The sequence below is a fragment of the Rhinatrema bivittatum genome, chromosome 8 (genome assembly GCF_901001135.1).
Source record: "Rhinatrema bivittatum chromosome 8, aRhiBiv1.1, whole genome shotgun sequence".
Taxonomy (NCBI): Eukaryota; Metazoa; Chordata; class Amphibia; order Gymnophiona; family Rhinatrematidae; genus Rhinatrema; species Rhinatrema bivittatum.
The window spans coordinates 130619060-130635641 of NC_042622.1; the positions used below are offsets into that span (position 1 = coordinate 130619060).

At 46.6% G+C, this 16582-nt stretch overlaps 1 protein-coding gene across 1 annotated transcript in view; it reads right to left on the reverse strand.

Moving 5' to 3' along the window:
• The window catches only part of LOC115097527 (collagen alpha-1(I) chain-like), a 251382-nt gene that overhangs the window by 105471 nt on the left and 129329 nt on the right, over positions 1 to 16582 (reverse strand). The window contains exons 12-15 of the mRNA XM_029613448.1: positions 7533 to 7577; positions 3600 to 3653; positions 1431 to 1475; positions 1037 to 1090 (exon numbers count right to left, since the gene is read on the reverse strand). Coding sequence (XP_029469308.1) covers positions 1037 to 1090; positions 1431 to 1475; positions 3600 to 3653; positions 7533 to 7577 — 198 coding nt within the window. The remainder of the gene's footprint in view (positions 1 to 1036; positions 1091 to 1430; positions 1476 to 3599; positions 3654 to 7532; positions 7578 to 16582) is intronic.

Here is a 16582-nt window from a genome sequence, read left to right on the forward strand (position 1 = left end):
CCTTAGGTGCAGTTTATTTACCGTGCAAAAATCAAAATTGAAAGCAATCAGTGAGGTCACCTTAACTGTAGGTAACACACAGTCCTTAAACAAGTCTTGGCGTTCAGTGGGTTTCTGCCTGCTTCCCAGGGCATTCTTAACCCTTCTAGGCCCTGAGTTCTTACACATTGGTGAGGGGCTCCTTCGTTCACCCAGGATTCGCTGTGGGTCTGGATCTTAAAGAGAACCAGGCGAGACAGCTGTGCAAGTCCCATAAGGTAGTCTGAGGGAGTTTCCTATAGACTCCCTTACAGGGGCATTAAGGGCACATGAAGAGAAAGAGCTTGAGGGGCTATGGGTTGCTATACTCTCTGGCAAACATTTGAATGAAATTGGATAAGCATTTCAAAAGTTATTGGTGATGGGGGGTTAGGACAAACAGACAGCTCTGTGTATGTCTAGTAGTATTAACAAATGATGAGCAGTAGTATTGAAAAGGGTTTGTCTGGGCAACTTTCAAATTTGTTGCCCTGATGACCGGTGAAATTTTATCAGGGTAAAATTTAGCTGGATAAAAAGAGGAAGGGCAAGGGTTTTCTGGAGGCATGACCTAAATGTATCCAGGTGGCACTGAACAAGCATATATAATTGTCCTTATGATTTTGTAAATGAACTGAGTGATCCTTCCAGGTGTTCTTACTATGAAACCATTATTATATTCTCATGGCCTTAGAACCTTAAAGCACAGTAAAATTCATCATCTTCTCGATCCCTGATGCCATCTTCTCCATCATCATGAATTGTAAGAATGCAGTTTTCTACTCCCAGTCATTAGAAACTACTTCAGCTATTATATTAAATATCCCATCCTTGCCTTACCATTACAATCTCACGTTTACATATTTTGAATATGATAATTTTGAGATAATCATAAAAACCACTTTATCCCATAAGGGTGTCCTTACTGTAGCCCAATACCAAATTGAGAAACTTTGCTTTCCTGGAGGCATAGAAATTATTTCTGTTCACCATTGGAGATATAAGAGCTTGGTCTTACCTTGTTTCCTTTGGGCCCATGATCCCCTTTTGCTCCATTTAAGCCCCTATGACCCTGTTAAAAATGAATTAATCAATCATTAGGAAGCTTAAAAGCAATTCTCCTCTTTGATACAGAAGAACTTGGCTCATCTGCTTTTTGTACTCATATATCCATGACAAGAACAGTTCTATACTGTTATGCAATGCCAGGCAAATAAGAGGGTGAACAGGGTAAAACCTTGAATCCTAGGTTAGGATTCCATCTCATTTAACATAAAACAGGTCACAACTTTGCTATGCTCAAATTCCTGTTCTCAAGTGCTCTCTACAGTTTCTTTCACCTCTCTCCTTCATGGAATTCAACAAGTTATTGGCAAGTACTTGAGAGAAATAATATGGGACAGTTTGCCTACCAGGTCTCCAGATTGGCCATTTGGACCCGGTAATCCAATTAATCCCTAAAAAAAAAAAAAGAGATAATTCAATATCATTTCTCACAGAGAAGATTCCAGTACCAAAGTGTATCATCAATATGATTGACTAATAGCTTCTGAAGGGGAGAGAGAGGAGAAGCAGCAGCAATACTGTCATGAAACATGCAACAGCTACCTAACCAGAGGTGGCTGCATACATGTCTCTAAATTGCTCTGGGATCAGTTTGCAAAGAATCTAACTGTCCAACTTGAGGAATTAGGTGGCTAGATTGGCCCATCTGGAAACCTACTGGGGCTGAGTGGCTAAAGTTAACCAAGTTTTTGTACTTGGCCCTGAATATGTTGGGGAATATGTGGAGGTGCAGGGGGAAACTTAGCCACCTAACCACAGTACTCAAAAAGCAGGCCTAAATCTAGGCAGCCAAATTTTGGATGCTTAGATTTAAGGACATTTTCAACTATAAAATTACCTAAACCTTGCCAGTCAAAATTTGCCCAGCTAAGTCAAGTGCTCAGCCTTCACTACAAAATTTGCTCCTTGACTTACAATAAGTTTGAGTCATGTTTAGATAAGGAGTCATATTCACACAGAGGACACCTTTCAAAGCCATTATGTAGCTTTCAAAGCCATTATGTAGGTAAATAGTGATTAATCTCTGGAAATTGCCCTCTCTCAAACTGCCTAAAAGTATACAGAGGGTTCCACAATGCGCATATTTTTAGCTTTATGGGAGGAATTTCTGGGGGCATGCTTTGGGTGGGATTGGAAAATACCGCACATAGACTGCACTCTTAAATCTACAAGGGACATTTTTATGCTATCTGCATAGCTGCAAAGACTGCAGGTATTTTTTTTACCTGTGGTCTTTCCACCGATTTTCAGAGTGAAAGTATGTGCATATTTGTCTTTTCAAAACTGCCTATGGAAATAAATACCGGCAGAGATTTGCACCTGCTTTTTTCTGTGGATACTTTTTTTCAGTTAATACTGCACACACTGTTTTCTTCCTTAGCTTAACTCCACTCTGAGAACATTTCCACTACAATATTTGTAAAAGTACACACACTGTGGAACTATGCACAACTTTTACGAATGCACAAGGTGGGCAATTTTCAGACAGCCCATATCCAATTTGAAAATTGCCCTCTTGGTGCATTATTTTCCATGAAAAATTACCAGCTCAAAAGTGGTGGTTCAAAGGGAAAGGACATGTGTAATTTTGCTTTGAAATTTCGTGCAAAGTCCACAGGTAAAAAAGTAATCAAAAACCTGTCAGCAAAATGACCACTCTGAAAATTACCTCCATAATGTTATTATGCTTTGGAAATAAACCAAATAATACTATGAATATGTCTGCCAAGTAACAATAAAGGCAGAAAGGGCACAAAAACCTTATCTCCTCCAGCTCCTATAGCACCAATTTCCAGGGGTGTTCACATCTTATTCACTAATTATGAGTGCAAAAATATATTCCTTTGTTGTGCTTCTAGGGAAGGATGGTTAGCAGCAGAATAGCATGAAATTATTTTTGCATCCCTAAAGGGACTATCTCATCCTTTAGTGCCTGCAGCATCTTGAGTTTATGCTTTGGTCCAGTGATACTAGACAAAAAAAATCCCTTTTCAATCAAATCTTTAAACAGGCAAATTAGAAGTAGGAGGAAAAGTGAAGACATCCCTCTGAAAAGCAAATTATCTGTCAGGGCATTTGGAGAGAACCTCACAATTGTTGAGGTGCTTTGTTAATGCCAAACCATATTCCAGATCCCCCTTTATCATGTTTGACTCTGGATGTTTCAAAAGCTCTGTTCTGTTCCAGTCCCAGGGGCTTGATATACTGCAGGGTACAGCACCATCTGTATGCATTCCTCATATGGTCTATGAAGAAGGGGATGTTGATAATCCCGCTAGGTTTCCTTCTTTATGCTGTTGTGGTATATCAGTGTATTGTGAGCTACTATGCCTTTCCCTTGTTATCTTAACCTTTTGACTGCCAGGAGGTCCTCCAGTGAACTTCCTATGAAGAGTACAACATACAGAGGTCAGAGGGAGAACATACCTCTGAAGAAGTAACAGCTGGTAGGTGGTTTAGTTTAACTTATTCAATCACCTTTCTAATAGATAATCAAAGCGATGATGTGGACTTACCATAGGACCCTTTAGTCCACATTCTCCTCCTGGTCCCACTGGGCCAGGTTCACCCTGCAACAAGGAGATAACAAAAAAAAAAATACCACCACCTTTATTAAAATAATTGCAGATTAACAGAGCACATACAGGCATTCACATAAGCACAAAGATTCTGTATATATGCATATACAAATACACACTCACAAAAGGGAATGACTATGTAAGAGCAAAAGAAGGAGAAACTGGTAGGGGAAAACACTACACAAGCCCTTTACAAGGCAAAGAGCTGGGGGAGCTGCAGAACGTGAAAGTCCCTGAAATGTAAGCAGTACATTTGGAAATAAATGTTGCATTCCTGACATCATACACTGCAGAACAATGTATTGGCATCTACTCATCTTCTTCTCTGGTTTCTTTTACCCTTCAACCTTGATTAACACTTTCTGCTCAAATACGACAATTCTTACTCTGTCCTAGACCAGTATTTCTCAATGCACACCTACATTAACAAAAACGTTGTGTGGCACATCAGCCTTCATGTAGCAGGAAACGTGGACTTGGAGAAGACTCATGAGTCCCGTCTTTACTTGTTTAAGAAAAACTGAAGACCTTTTTGTTTAACAAGCTTATGAACAGTCAGTGATTGGATAGCATGATCTGCAGTTTTGTGTGGTATCTGCCATAACTCTTCTCTCTTCCTTGAGTCAACTTTTATAGAACTTTTTTTTTTTTTTTTTTTTTTTTTTTTTTACTGTGGCATCATTTTAGGTCAGTTTGCAGCACAGTGATATTATTTTGCAAGGAATGTGATGTCTGTGTTTTGTAACTCACCCAGTACTTTTGGATGGAGTGAATAATACATACTTTTAAATAAATAAATAAATACGACCAAAAGAAGAGCTAGGAAAGCACTGAAAGCCCCACAAATATCTCTTTCAAATTTTAAAACAAAGGGACAGAGGGAATGAAGACACACATGGACTCATCACAATGGTCCAGCTCCTTCTCTATTCAAGTGGATGAGAAGGAAGAAGTTGGTGTGGTGCAGGCAGCCGGCTCAGTTATCTTGGCTGCCTCATGTAATGCCTTCACTGCTGCTGCTCCCAACACTCAAACTGAGTTACCTTTTGCCCCTTCAGTTTCACTTTTCCTGTCACTCTCTTTTGCGTTTAGCCAGCTGTGGGTCCATCCCACGACCGGGCCACTCTTACTTCCAGCCCCGGGTCAAAGGAAGCCCACCGATGCTGCGGCTGGTTCCCAGGAGAAGACGCGGCCAGCCGCTGCACAGGCCTGACATGTCGCGCTAAGAACATTGTTCAGCTGAGCAGGGCGTCCAAGGCGCGCATGGTTCAGGGGCATTTAAAGGGCCTGTGGTGCAAAATCCACCGCCAGGCTTGTGGATGACATCAGAGGCCTTCTCCTATATAAAGGCCTGCTCTGTCCTGCCTTAGATGCCTCGGCAATAGGTCGAACTCCTCAGAGTAGCTGTTTTCCTCGATGTTCCTGGTTCCTGTTCTTGCTTCTGTTCCAGTGCCTTGTCTTCATGTTCCTGGTTCCTTCCTGTATTTTTGGAGTTCCTGCATTCCAGCCTTGTGGTCCCTCATCCGACTTCAGTGTCTCCTTGCTGTTCTGCCTTGCCTCCTTCCCTCTGGATTGATTTCTTGGTTTGACCTAGGTTCAGATCCCCAGCTTGTCTTCATTTGCATTCCTGGCTTGACTTCGGACTGCTTCTTGACCACGTTTGTCTTCTGCCTGCCTTGTGACCTCTGCTTGCTCCTCGTCTTGCTGAACTTCACTTGCCCCGACCTCAGGCTGCTCTCATCTCTGCTGTCTGCTTCTGGCTCCGACCTCTGCTTGTACTGACTTCGTTTTCTTCCTGCTGCAAACAACCTCTTCTGCGACAGATTCATCTCTTTATAGAGACCTGTGCCTAAGTCCAGCCAGTCCTGGCACCCGAGGGCTCAACCTAAGGGGAACGAGGGCTGGTATCAGTGAAGTTCCTGTTGGGCATCTGCTCCAGCCAGCTCTGTCTGCTGACAGCAAGGACCTGCAGGGCTCTTCCTTGTGGGTAGTGCCAACCTCACTTTGGTCCAAGGGTCCACTTCCGCAACACACTCAGCCTGAGGGTAAGACAGGCTGGAAGGACTCAAGAGTGTGGACTTTTCTGTGGCACACCTGATCAGGTATGAAGGCACATTGGTTGAAAAATAATGCCCTAGACAATTCCCAAATTAAAGACAGGGCACAGCCATGTAGAAGTAGGCAGAGATGCCTGGAATATGTCCTTTAAGCTCCCTCTTTCTTAGCCTGGGTATAATCTCAATGAATGATGTCTCTGAGCCCCAGTTCATATCACTAACAAGAAGTTCTACCCAGAACTAAAGGATCCTACTTTCTGGGACATATGCATGTCCATACATTTTATATATATATATATATATATATATATATATATATATATATATATATATATATATATATATATATATATATATATATATATATATACATATATACACACACATATCCTGCCTTTCCAGAAAAGCTCAAAGTGCACATATGCATGAATCTGGAAAAAACATCCCTGTCAGAGTCTCCATGGCCCCCCTAACATGTTCTGAAAATCTGGCATGGAAAGAACACCAAACAAAAAAGTTATGAAGAAGATACATACACATAGACACAGCAATCTCCTAAACTTTCTTTTCCTTTGGACAGCAAGCTAAAAATGCATCCTGCCAGTCAACTACACAGGAAAGAAACAGAGAGTGGTACCTGCCTTCTTGTTCTTTTTCTACCCTCATAGTACTAGCTTTTCCAGTGACTGTGTGAAGTGGTCACAGGATGTACTGCAGTCACAGCCAAGACAGGACCAACCTTTGAGTAGGGTGAGCTGGGAGATTGCCCAGAGTGCCATGAGATGACAGGTGCCTCAAGTGCTGCCAGTATCACCCACTGGGCTGGTCAGCTGATGGGCATAGGTGCTCAATATAGGACAAAGCTAGAGGAGACTAAGACTCCCCAAAGCCTAGTGGACTGGGTCTGCTTCTATGTCTCCCCTGCCTTGTGCACAGCTGGCAGTAAGAATATTTAATTGCATGTCAGCTTCCTCTACCATGCTGGGACAGTTTGAGCAACAAGTTTATGGGATCTTGCAGCTCCAATCACAAGACTAGGCATGTGCAACTAAGGAAGTTGATGGGCTATTAAGCATCACTCCTACTGGCTTCAGGTAGTGAGGAAGACTGAAAGTACCAGGAATTGGGGGCACGAAGCAGGAGACCTACATTATATGGGGCAAGGGGAAAGAGAGGGAGACCATCATGGAATGGTGGTGTGGGATAGGGAAAATTGTAGGGAAGCAGGGAGACTGTATATGGGAGTGGAGGTGCAGGGAAAGGGAAGAAGGACTTGAGAAGGGAGCATGATCTGGGATAGAGGATCCAGCATGGAGTAGGGAGAGAAAGGAATGAGACTAACGAAACAGAGAATGTAGGCAGATTGGGGGTGGGAAGACCAAATCTGGGGATAAAGTGTGTGCGTATGTGGAGTGGGGGGCAGAGAAAGAGGGAGAGGTCATGGGAATGAAGAGAGCTGGAGAGGGAATGAGAGCATGCGGAAAAAAGAGGAGAGATTACCAGGAGGAAGGGAGAAAGGGGAGTGAATGGATAGGGGGGGGGGGGGGGGAGAGAGAAGGAGAGACAGAGATCGTATGGTGAGGTGGGATGCCATTGACAATTTTCGTCCAGGGTGCTCTTTGCCCTAGAGCCAGCCCTGAGCCAAGGATATAGGCTTATGACAGCTGCTGCACAGAGTCTCTCATAGAACTGTAAGAGACTGCAGTACTGCTCAAAGAGAGAGAGACACACACACACACACACACAGAGTTACAATCATTGATTTAACAAATAAGAACAGCAGCTAAAAAAGAAGTTGAAACTGAGTTCTTACAATGTTCCCTTTTGGACCAGGTGGGCCTTCTATCCCAATGGGGCCCTAAAAATAAATAGCAGATAGTTAGAATGTAAGATCTTTTTAAAATCACTGAATCCAATCAAAAAGGGCAGAGGGAGACAAAGGGATAATGAAAGTGGATGGAGTCTCAGCCATCGCTCACCTAGAAGAAACCAGGCAGGGTGCATGCATAACGGGTTCCAGAGTGAGCCATTGACCTTGGCCCTTGACCTAGGACTCTTGCTACAATGGGTGGGCTAGATGGGCTAAACAGGATGGGGAAGAAAAATGAGAGAGGGGGACCCCAGGAACTTGCAAATGAAAATTCATGATGCCATTGCCCAGAAGCCATCTCTGATTGAGCTGGCAGCCCAATGGAAAATTGCTCTCAAGAAGGACTGTAGTAAGGATACAGATGAATAAAACTTTTAAAGTTTCACTAACACACATGGAAATTCCCCAGAGATCCCTATGAGTTGCCCTCCCTCCAAGCCAAAGCACAGCCTGCCCTTCTGCTTCGAGCCCTAATACACCTTACTCAGCCTCATCACAGCCTGCCCCTCCCCAGCTTCAGGAGCAGTACAGACTGCTTCCCTTCCCTCAGCCCCAGCCCAGGGTACTCCCCTTCCCAGCACAGCCATGGAAATTCCCTGGAGGCTCCTATTTATTGCTCTCCCACTCCAAGCCCAGCCCCAGCAGCGTGCCCTCCCTTTCATCCCCAGCACAGCCTGCTGCCCCTGCAGCCCCCAGGCCTAGCATAGACTGCCCTCATGCCCCAGCACAGCCTGCACTCTTTCCAGCCTTAATACAGTGAGTCTCTAACCTCATACCAAGCCCTTCCTCCCAGGCCTAGTACAGCCTGCCCCACCACCCGCCCGAGCCCCAGCCACCCTAGCTTCCAGAAATCAGATTAATCTCTGAGGGTAGGAGCACTTTGCACAGAGTGCACAAACACCAACTGGTAGCTAATCATACATGTGGCAGTGCAAAAGACTGGAGAGCCCCCTCTCACTCTAGGACTACTGTCTGCTTCTTAATTTTGTTCAGTTATTAGAGATTCAAAATTTCTAAGGGAGTAGGGATGTTCAAACTGTTCTAAAGTACTTTTAATCTATTGGTTTATTTTATATTTATCTATTAGTGATCGTACAGAGACCACATTTAATTTACTTAAAACTACTTGGTTATACACTTCATTGATTCATGTTTTGAACTAATTCCCTGTTATTGTATCAATAAATCTGTTGTTTAAAATTTATTGGAAGTGATGTTTTGGCACATGCCTTCCGATCCTCTGCTGCTGGGAAGAGAGAGGGGATGTGGAAATCTAGATGGCTTGTGATGCCCTCTAGAGTCCTGTGTGGGGCTGTTAGGAGAAGTATACAGATGAGCTTTCTGGTCCTCCTTAATTGGAATGGACTGGAAGTGAACTTGGCAAAGGCCCAATCATGTCACTGCGCATACTTTAAAAAAATTCCCCCCCCCCCCCCCGCCATGCATGTCAATACAAAATTGGGCACCCATGTGCGCGCGGGCATTGTATTTTATAACATGCATGCGGCAACATACATGTTATAAAATCGGCGGGTACCGCGCGCACATGGACGCCCGCACATTTTTTTTTTTTTAAATCAACCTTTTAAAACATTTCAAGCTGAGCTCTAACGAGGCATTCTCTGAAGTGTTTTCTCTCAACTATCATCCCAGCTACTGATATATATGTTTATTCATACAAAGACTCCCTGTTATAGAAGTCCAGTTTGGGGTTATTTAAGTGACTTTACTTTGATCTGACTAAAGGTTTTTTTTTTTTTGCAAGAGTTGATTACATTTGCTTGAGGCCTGTTGGCATGTTTTGTGTGCCTCTCCTGTTTGCCACCATTGAGAAGTAGGTTATGATCTTGCTTTGCCCCCTTTCCAAAAAGGATTTTCCTCTTTCTTTAAATTGTTTTTTCTACTAATTGTTTTTTCTAAGTACACTGATCTTTATTTCTAAATATTTATGACAGTGGTTATTATTGATTGTGTGTAAATATAAATAAATAAATAATATATGTATAGTATATTGGATCTAGGCTTTAAATAAAATAAAAATGATATGTGGGTACCTAAAATGGTATATCCGTCAGAGAACCCTAAAATAGGATAAGTAACACCATTAATGTTTTAAATGATTTGAAAGATACTTAATGTTGCAAGCTTTATTACACAATGGCAAAGAATTTCAAAACTATTCAAAAATAATTCAATAAATAAAATTGGCACAATAACAAACATATATTTATCAACTACCCTAAATCATTCCTTGTTCACACTGCTTCTAAACTCTCTGTAGTGTTATGCATGTTGTGATGCGGCCAGTGGCCGGAGCCACGAGCCGCATCTTACCTCCCTGGCGGGACTGCTGTTGTCGCTGCCATCCCGTGGCCCGGTAATGCCGCAACCTACCTTCTCCTGCCTGCAGCAGGAGCCGGGACTTTGCAGCCCGGCTGCCATCTTGCCGGCACAGCAGGAGCCGTGCCGGGCCTTCCTTCGCAGGCTGGGAGCCGCCGACGCTGCCATCTATTCCCGCAGCATGGCGGGCACATCCGTGATGTTTCCTGCGGCAGAGGAGCTGCTCCTGGAGCCTTCCTGCAGCCTGGATGCCGCTTCGACAGGGCCTGCCCTGAGGCCATCTTCCTGTCTCTGGCTCAGCGTTGCAGCGGCAAGCATGACCGCTGTCCAGGGTCCTGCCCCTTCCTTCCTAAGGAGTGGACCCGCGGCTTCTTCCTTCATTTAAAGGGCCTGCCAGGTGTGGCCCATCTGAACTCCTCCCAGGGAGTTGTCTGTCTTCAGTCCTATAAAAGGGCTTCTCCATCAGTCAGTCCTTGTTTTGGCAAGAAGCTAGTCCTCCTGGGCTAGTCTTCCCAAGAACTTCTTGTTTTCAGCTCCTTCCTGGTATCCTGATTTTATCCATGGACTTCCGTGTATCCTGTATCTTCGTAACTCTGTGGTCTCCTTGATGTTTCTGAGTTTCCTCGATGTCCTGATGTCCCAAGTTCCGTCATGTTCCCGGTCCTAATGCTTCAGGTCCGGTGGGACCCATGCCTCCGGAGATTCCCTGCTTTTACTCTGAGTGTCCAAGCTCCAAGGTTTTATCTCATTTCCCAAGTCCTGACTCCAGAGGATCCGAGGGGTTTTACTAACCTGCGCTATGAGACTTCTTGAGCCTGTCCCGATCTCCTCATGGTCCGCGACCAGCCATCTGGCTCTGTAGGGCGCAAAGGGGACAGTGTGGTCCACAACCAGCCCCATGTGCTGTGGGTCTTGCTCATCCCTCTTGTTTCCTGTCTTCGTCCCAAGTTCCAATCTTCAATCCAAGTTCCAGTCTTCATTCCAAGCTCCAGTGCCTACGGGCTCCTTCCACCATGACCTCTGTCCAGCCTGCAGCCTCTGCTACACCCTGTGGCAGGTACGAAAGGGCTTCAAATGGTCAGAGGACCATTCAGAGACCACCACTGCGTTAGTGGTCTCATGGGTGTGCAGGTCGGCGGAGGATTCAAGGTTCCTGATTCCCAGACTTGGACTGTCTTCACTGCAAGGGCACATATTCTCCTTGTTCCATGCTGGAGAGCCCTCAGTTGCACTCCATCCCATCATCAGCACAACAGGATTGCCAAGCCCTGAGCGTCCCGTGCTCAAGGCTGACGCAAGCTCCAACAATGCATTTATAACATGTATAGATTTCAACATAAAACATTATCAAAGTATATAGAAAGTGCTTGTACTGAAATAATAACACACTTGCAATAGAGCTGGACTTCAAGAAAGATACTTTGTGAATTGCAAATTAGTCACATGGAAGATACCTTCATTAAAAAGGGGATACAGTTGAATCATAGTCCACAAGAAAGGATACTTTGTAATTGTTTCACAGGACTGTTGTTCCAATGATGTCTCTATAGTCTCCGTTCTACTTCTGCTATATCCTGTATTCTCTCTGTCCCTACAAAGGCCTGTTTCGCCGTCCAGGCCTCCTCAGGGGAAAATATTGTTCATAACTATTTTTATGTTGATATCATGGACTGCATTTAGTGAAGAGGACTCGATCTCTTATTGTTGATTCTTTATATGTCTATTTGCCAATTCAGTGTCTCAGGACTTCAACTGTTGTTAATTAACAGCTTGCTAAATGTGGCATAATCATCAGTGAATTTCCAATGTCTTCTTAGCGTGTTGGAAACCTTTACAAGTCTCTTTGCTGGAATTGTATCTGGAGCAGACTTCAATGCCTCTTTGCAGCACAGATGCTGTGATGTTAGTGTCACAAAGATATCTTCCATGTGACATTACAAGCACTTTGTTTATATTTTGACAAATTGCTAACAATACTTCCTCCTAATCTGCAACAATATTGTACAAAGATACATGGTAGATAAACGAATAATCCTCTGTACGAATCTCTTCTTTTAATAGTTGGCATCAGTGTTATTTTCAATAATGCATTGTTATAATGTTTTAATATTTGTTTTTGTTATCATGTTTTAGATGATGTTACAAAACCGGGCCGTGCCCCGGTTTCCCCGCCTACCTTGAGGCCGGCCCAGCCCGGTAGAGGAGCCCTTTGACCCCCGGAGCCGGAATCGCAGCCTGCCGCGGCTCCTGCACAGCGTCGGAGATGCTGCCGACTCCCGTCGCTGGCCCCGCCCCCTAGACACGCGCATGCGCTGGGGGGGGGGGGGGCCTAAGCTCTTAAAGGGGCCAGCACGGGAAAATGACAGGAAGTGCCTGGGATGACGTCAGACGCCCCAGGGTATTTGTACCCTGCACCTACACCTCTCTCCAGTGCCTTGCAACAAGGTTCCTGGTCTTGGTTTGTTGTTGCTGCGTTCCTGGTTTGTTCTTCGTCCCGCTTCTGCCTTCCCTCCACTGATTGATTCTTCTGGACTCCGACCCTTGAACTGGCTTTGGACCGCGTTCAGGCTTCGACCCCTGGACTGGCTTTGGATCGCTCTCTGGATACCGACCCCTGGACTGGCTGCGGACCACTCTTGGACTCTGACTCCTGGACAGACTTCTGGATTACCTACGACCTGCTGGAGGCGCCAGCCATCCGGAACCACGACCTGCAGGAGGCGCCTGCATCCGGACCATCTTCCACCTTCAGGAAGTCGCCTAAGTCCCAGCGGCCGTGTCCCTACAGGCCCCTCCTGGGGGACTTCGGCTTCCAGGTGAATCTCCAAAAGTCTCAGCGGCTGGACTCCTAAGGGCTCCTCCCGGGGGAGTGCCGGTCTCCAGGGTGAAGAGTCTTCTGTCACCTAGGTCCAACATCATCCATTCTTCCAGTGGGTACTTAGTCCTTGGTCGCATAGGACTTCACCATAGTTCAGTGGTCAGCTTGCTCCGAGCCACCGAACCGCCTCCTGGTCGGGACAATCGCTGTGGATCACTACAGCCCTCCATCTACTGTTCCAACTAGCCCAAGGGTCCACGAACATAACAGTTTGCAAGGCCATGGACCCGGCGGACCTTGCGGGCCTGAAGGCCATTCCCGGCATTTCTCAGAGGCTGCAACAGCAGCAAGCATGCCTCGACACTCTGACGGCCACGGTACAAGCCTTAGCCGACCGTGTTGGTGGAGCCTAGGTCGCTAGTCCCAATGCACCCGGAGCTGGGGTCTCTGCTACCGCTTCTGCCCCAATCCAGATGCCAGTACCTACGCGATTCTCAGGAGACACGAAGCTTTGCCGAGGTTTCTTAAACCAGTACTATATCCGGTTCGACCTTCTCCCGCTTCAGTTCCCAACTGATCGGGTCAAGACCAGCTTTATTATTTCCCTTCTGGATGGGAGACCCTTGGCCTGGGCTTCCAACCTTTTGGAGCCCCAGGATCCTCGTTTAAATAACCTGGTACACTTCATTTCCGCTTTTAGGCAAGTCTTTGATGAGGCCGCCCATAAACCCACCGCTGCATCTGAACTGCTACAGCTACGACAGGGCAACCGGCCCTTAGCCGACCATGCCATGGACTTTCAGACCCTCGCTGCCGAATTAAATTGGGGAAGTGACAGCTTACACAGTATCTTCTTGGAAAGTCTCTCCTCGAGATTACAAGATGAGTTGGCGGCCTGAGATCTTCCCGACGATCTGAACAAATTGATTGAATTGGCAGGTCGAGTGGACCGTCACATACAGCGTCATTTTCGGGAAAGGAGAGCACCCCATAGAACGGATGCCGCTGGACCCGCTTCCGTACACCATGGAAATTCACCTCCAGCCTCTTCGAGGTCCCAAGATGTCGAACCCATGCAGGTGGGCCGAGGGCCGCTCTCCCAAGAAGAAAGAAGAAGACGTCGCTCGCTGGGTCTGTGTCTGTACTGCGGTGGAAGGGGCCACTTCCTTGCCCGTTGCAGCGAGCGTCCGGGAAACGCTCGGACCTAGGGACTGTGGGGGAGCTAACCTTAGGTCATGCCGCCACTGACTCCCCATGCTTTGTTCCAGTAACGCTGCTACTCCCGGACGGGGAGTTCGAGACTCAAGCCTTAATTGACTCAGGAGCCGGGGAGAGTTTCATCCTCCAGGAGCTTGTGCAGCAACTCCAGATTGGGGTACAACCTTAAGAACCTCCGCTTCGGATATCTTCTATCCAGGGAAAACTTCTTCCGGGTACCATTGCCACCCGTACCTCACCCCTCGTATTACGTACAGGCGTCTTGCATCAGGAGGAAATTTCATTCCTCGTCTTAGAGAAGTCTATGCATCCAATCATCCTGGGGTTGCCCTGGCTTAGGAAACATTCTCCAGTCATTGCTTGGGATTCTCTCCAGTTGGCATCCTGGGGTCATACCTGTTTTAGTACCTCTCTGACGGACCTACCTCGTGCTCCGGTGGCACTACTGACTACTTCTCTGGCGTTACCTCCTCAGTACCAGGAGTTCCATGATGTTTTTTCCAAGGAGAGAGCTGAAATTCTTCCAGAACATCGCCCATTTGACTGCGCTATCAACCTCTTGCCTGGTGCCACTCCACCGCGAGGCCGGGTTTATCCATTATCCCTTCCGGAGACTCAAGCCATGTCCACTTACATCCGGGAGAATCTGGAGCGAGGATTCATTCGGCCATCTAAGTCCCCGGCAGGGGCAGGCTTCTTTTTTGTAGCAAAGAAAGATGGGTTGCTCCACCCCTGCATCGACTACCGCAGCCTGAACAGCATCACTCGGAGAGATCGGTACCCCCCTGCCCCTGATACCGGAGCTCCTGGACAGATTACAGGGGACCAAAATTTTTACTAAATTGGACCTGCGGGGAGCTTATAACTTGGTGAGAATTCATCCCGGCGATGAATGGAAGACCGCCTTCAAATCGAGGGTCGGCCATTATGAATACCTGGTTATGCCATTTGGGCTCTGTAACGCCCCAGCGGTTTTTCAAAACCTCATGAATGAGGTTCTTAGAGACATGTTACACTCCTCGGTCATCGTCTACCTTGATGACGTCCTTATTTACTCCAAGAACCTAGAGACGCACCGTCAACATGTTCGAAAGGTACTGCTAAAGCTTCGAGAGAACAAACTCTACGCTAAATTAGAAAAATGTGTTTTTGAGCAAGAGTCGTTACCTTTCTTAGGATACATTGTGTCATCCACCGGCTTTCTGATGGACCCCGAGAAGGTTGCTGCAATCAAGACCTGGCCACAACCGCAGGGGGTGAAAGCCCTCCAATGATTCCTGGAGTTTGCCAACTTTTACCGGCAATTTATACCGCAATACTCCCAGAGGATGGCTCCTCTAACTGCTCTCACCAAGAAGGGGGCTGATGCCAGGAACTGGCCGACCGCGGCCATACAGGCCTTTCATGACTTGAAAGAGGCGTTTCTCCAGGACACCTGCCTGCGCCACCCTGACCCCCAACGTCAGTTCATTGTAGAGGTGGATGCTTCGGATACAGCTGTGGGGGCAGTTCTAAGCCAGTTATCTACCAAAGGTAAACTCCTGCCCTGTTCTTTCTACTCTCGTAAATTTTCTCCAGCTGAGAGGAACTACGGCTGGAGATAAAGAGCTACTGGCGATTAAGCTGGCTTTCGATGAGTGGCGTCAGTGGCTGGAGGGAGCGCTGCATTCGGTTATCGTTTACACCGATCACAAAAATCTCGAGTACTTGTGATGGGCTCAGCGCCTCAATCCGCGGCAGGCAAGATGGGCACTCTTTTTCAGTCGCTTCAATTTTTCCCTTCGATATCGACCAGCAGCAAAGAACATACGAGTGGACGCGCTCTCTCAGACATCAGAACCCGAAGACGCAGATAACCCGCCTCAATACATCCTGGATCCAGCCAAGGTCTTGTTAGCAGCTTCTGAGGTGGCTCCAGCGGGTAAGACAGTGGTTCCCATGCGTTCTCGAAAGAAGGTCTTAGCCTGGGCTCACGATTTGCTGACCGCCGGACATCCAGGAATCACACGGACTCTGGAACTCCTGACCGAATTCTATTGGTGGCCCCGCATGAAGGAGGACGTACGACAGTATGTCCAGTCGTGTCCCAACTGTGCTCAACACAAGCCTTTCCATGGACGCCCCTGGGGGCTTTTGCAACCGCTGCCCACTCCTACGGAGCCTTGGACTCACCTCTCCACCGACTTCATTGTAGATTTGCCTGTTTCTGACGAGAAGATGGTGATCTGGGTCACGGCTGACCGCTTTTCTAAGATGGTTCACTTCGTGCCTCTCGCCAAGCTACCCTCGGGGCCGGAACTGGCCAACCTCTTTATACATCATGTATTTCGTTTACATGGTCTACCACTGCATATTTCCTTCGACCGTGGGCCGCAGTTTACGACTAAGTACTGGAGATCCCTGTGCAGAAGATTTGGGGTGCGCCTAGACCTTACTACAGCCTTCCACCCACAGGCCAATGGCCAGGTCGAACGGACCAACCGGACACTGAAGGCCTTTCTTCGAGCATTTGTTGGGGATCTACAAGATGACTGGGTCATCCTTTTACCTTGGGCCGAATTTTCCTACAATCGTCATAAGCATTCAGCTACCGACCAGTCTCCGTTTCAGATCGTTT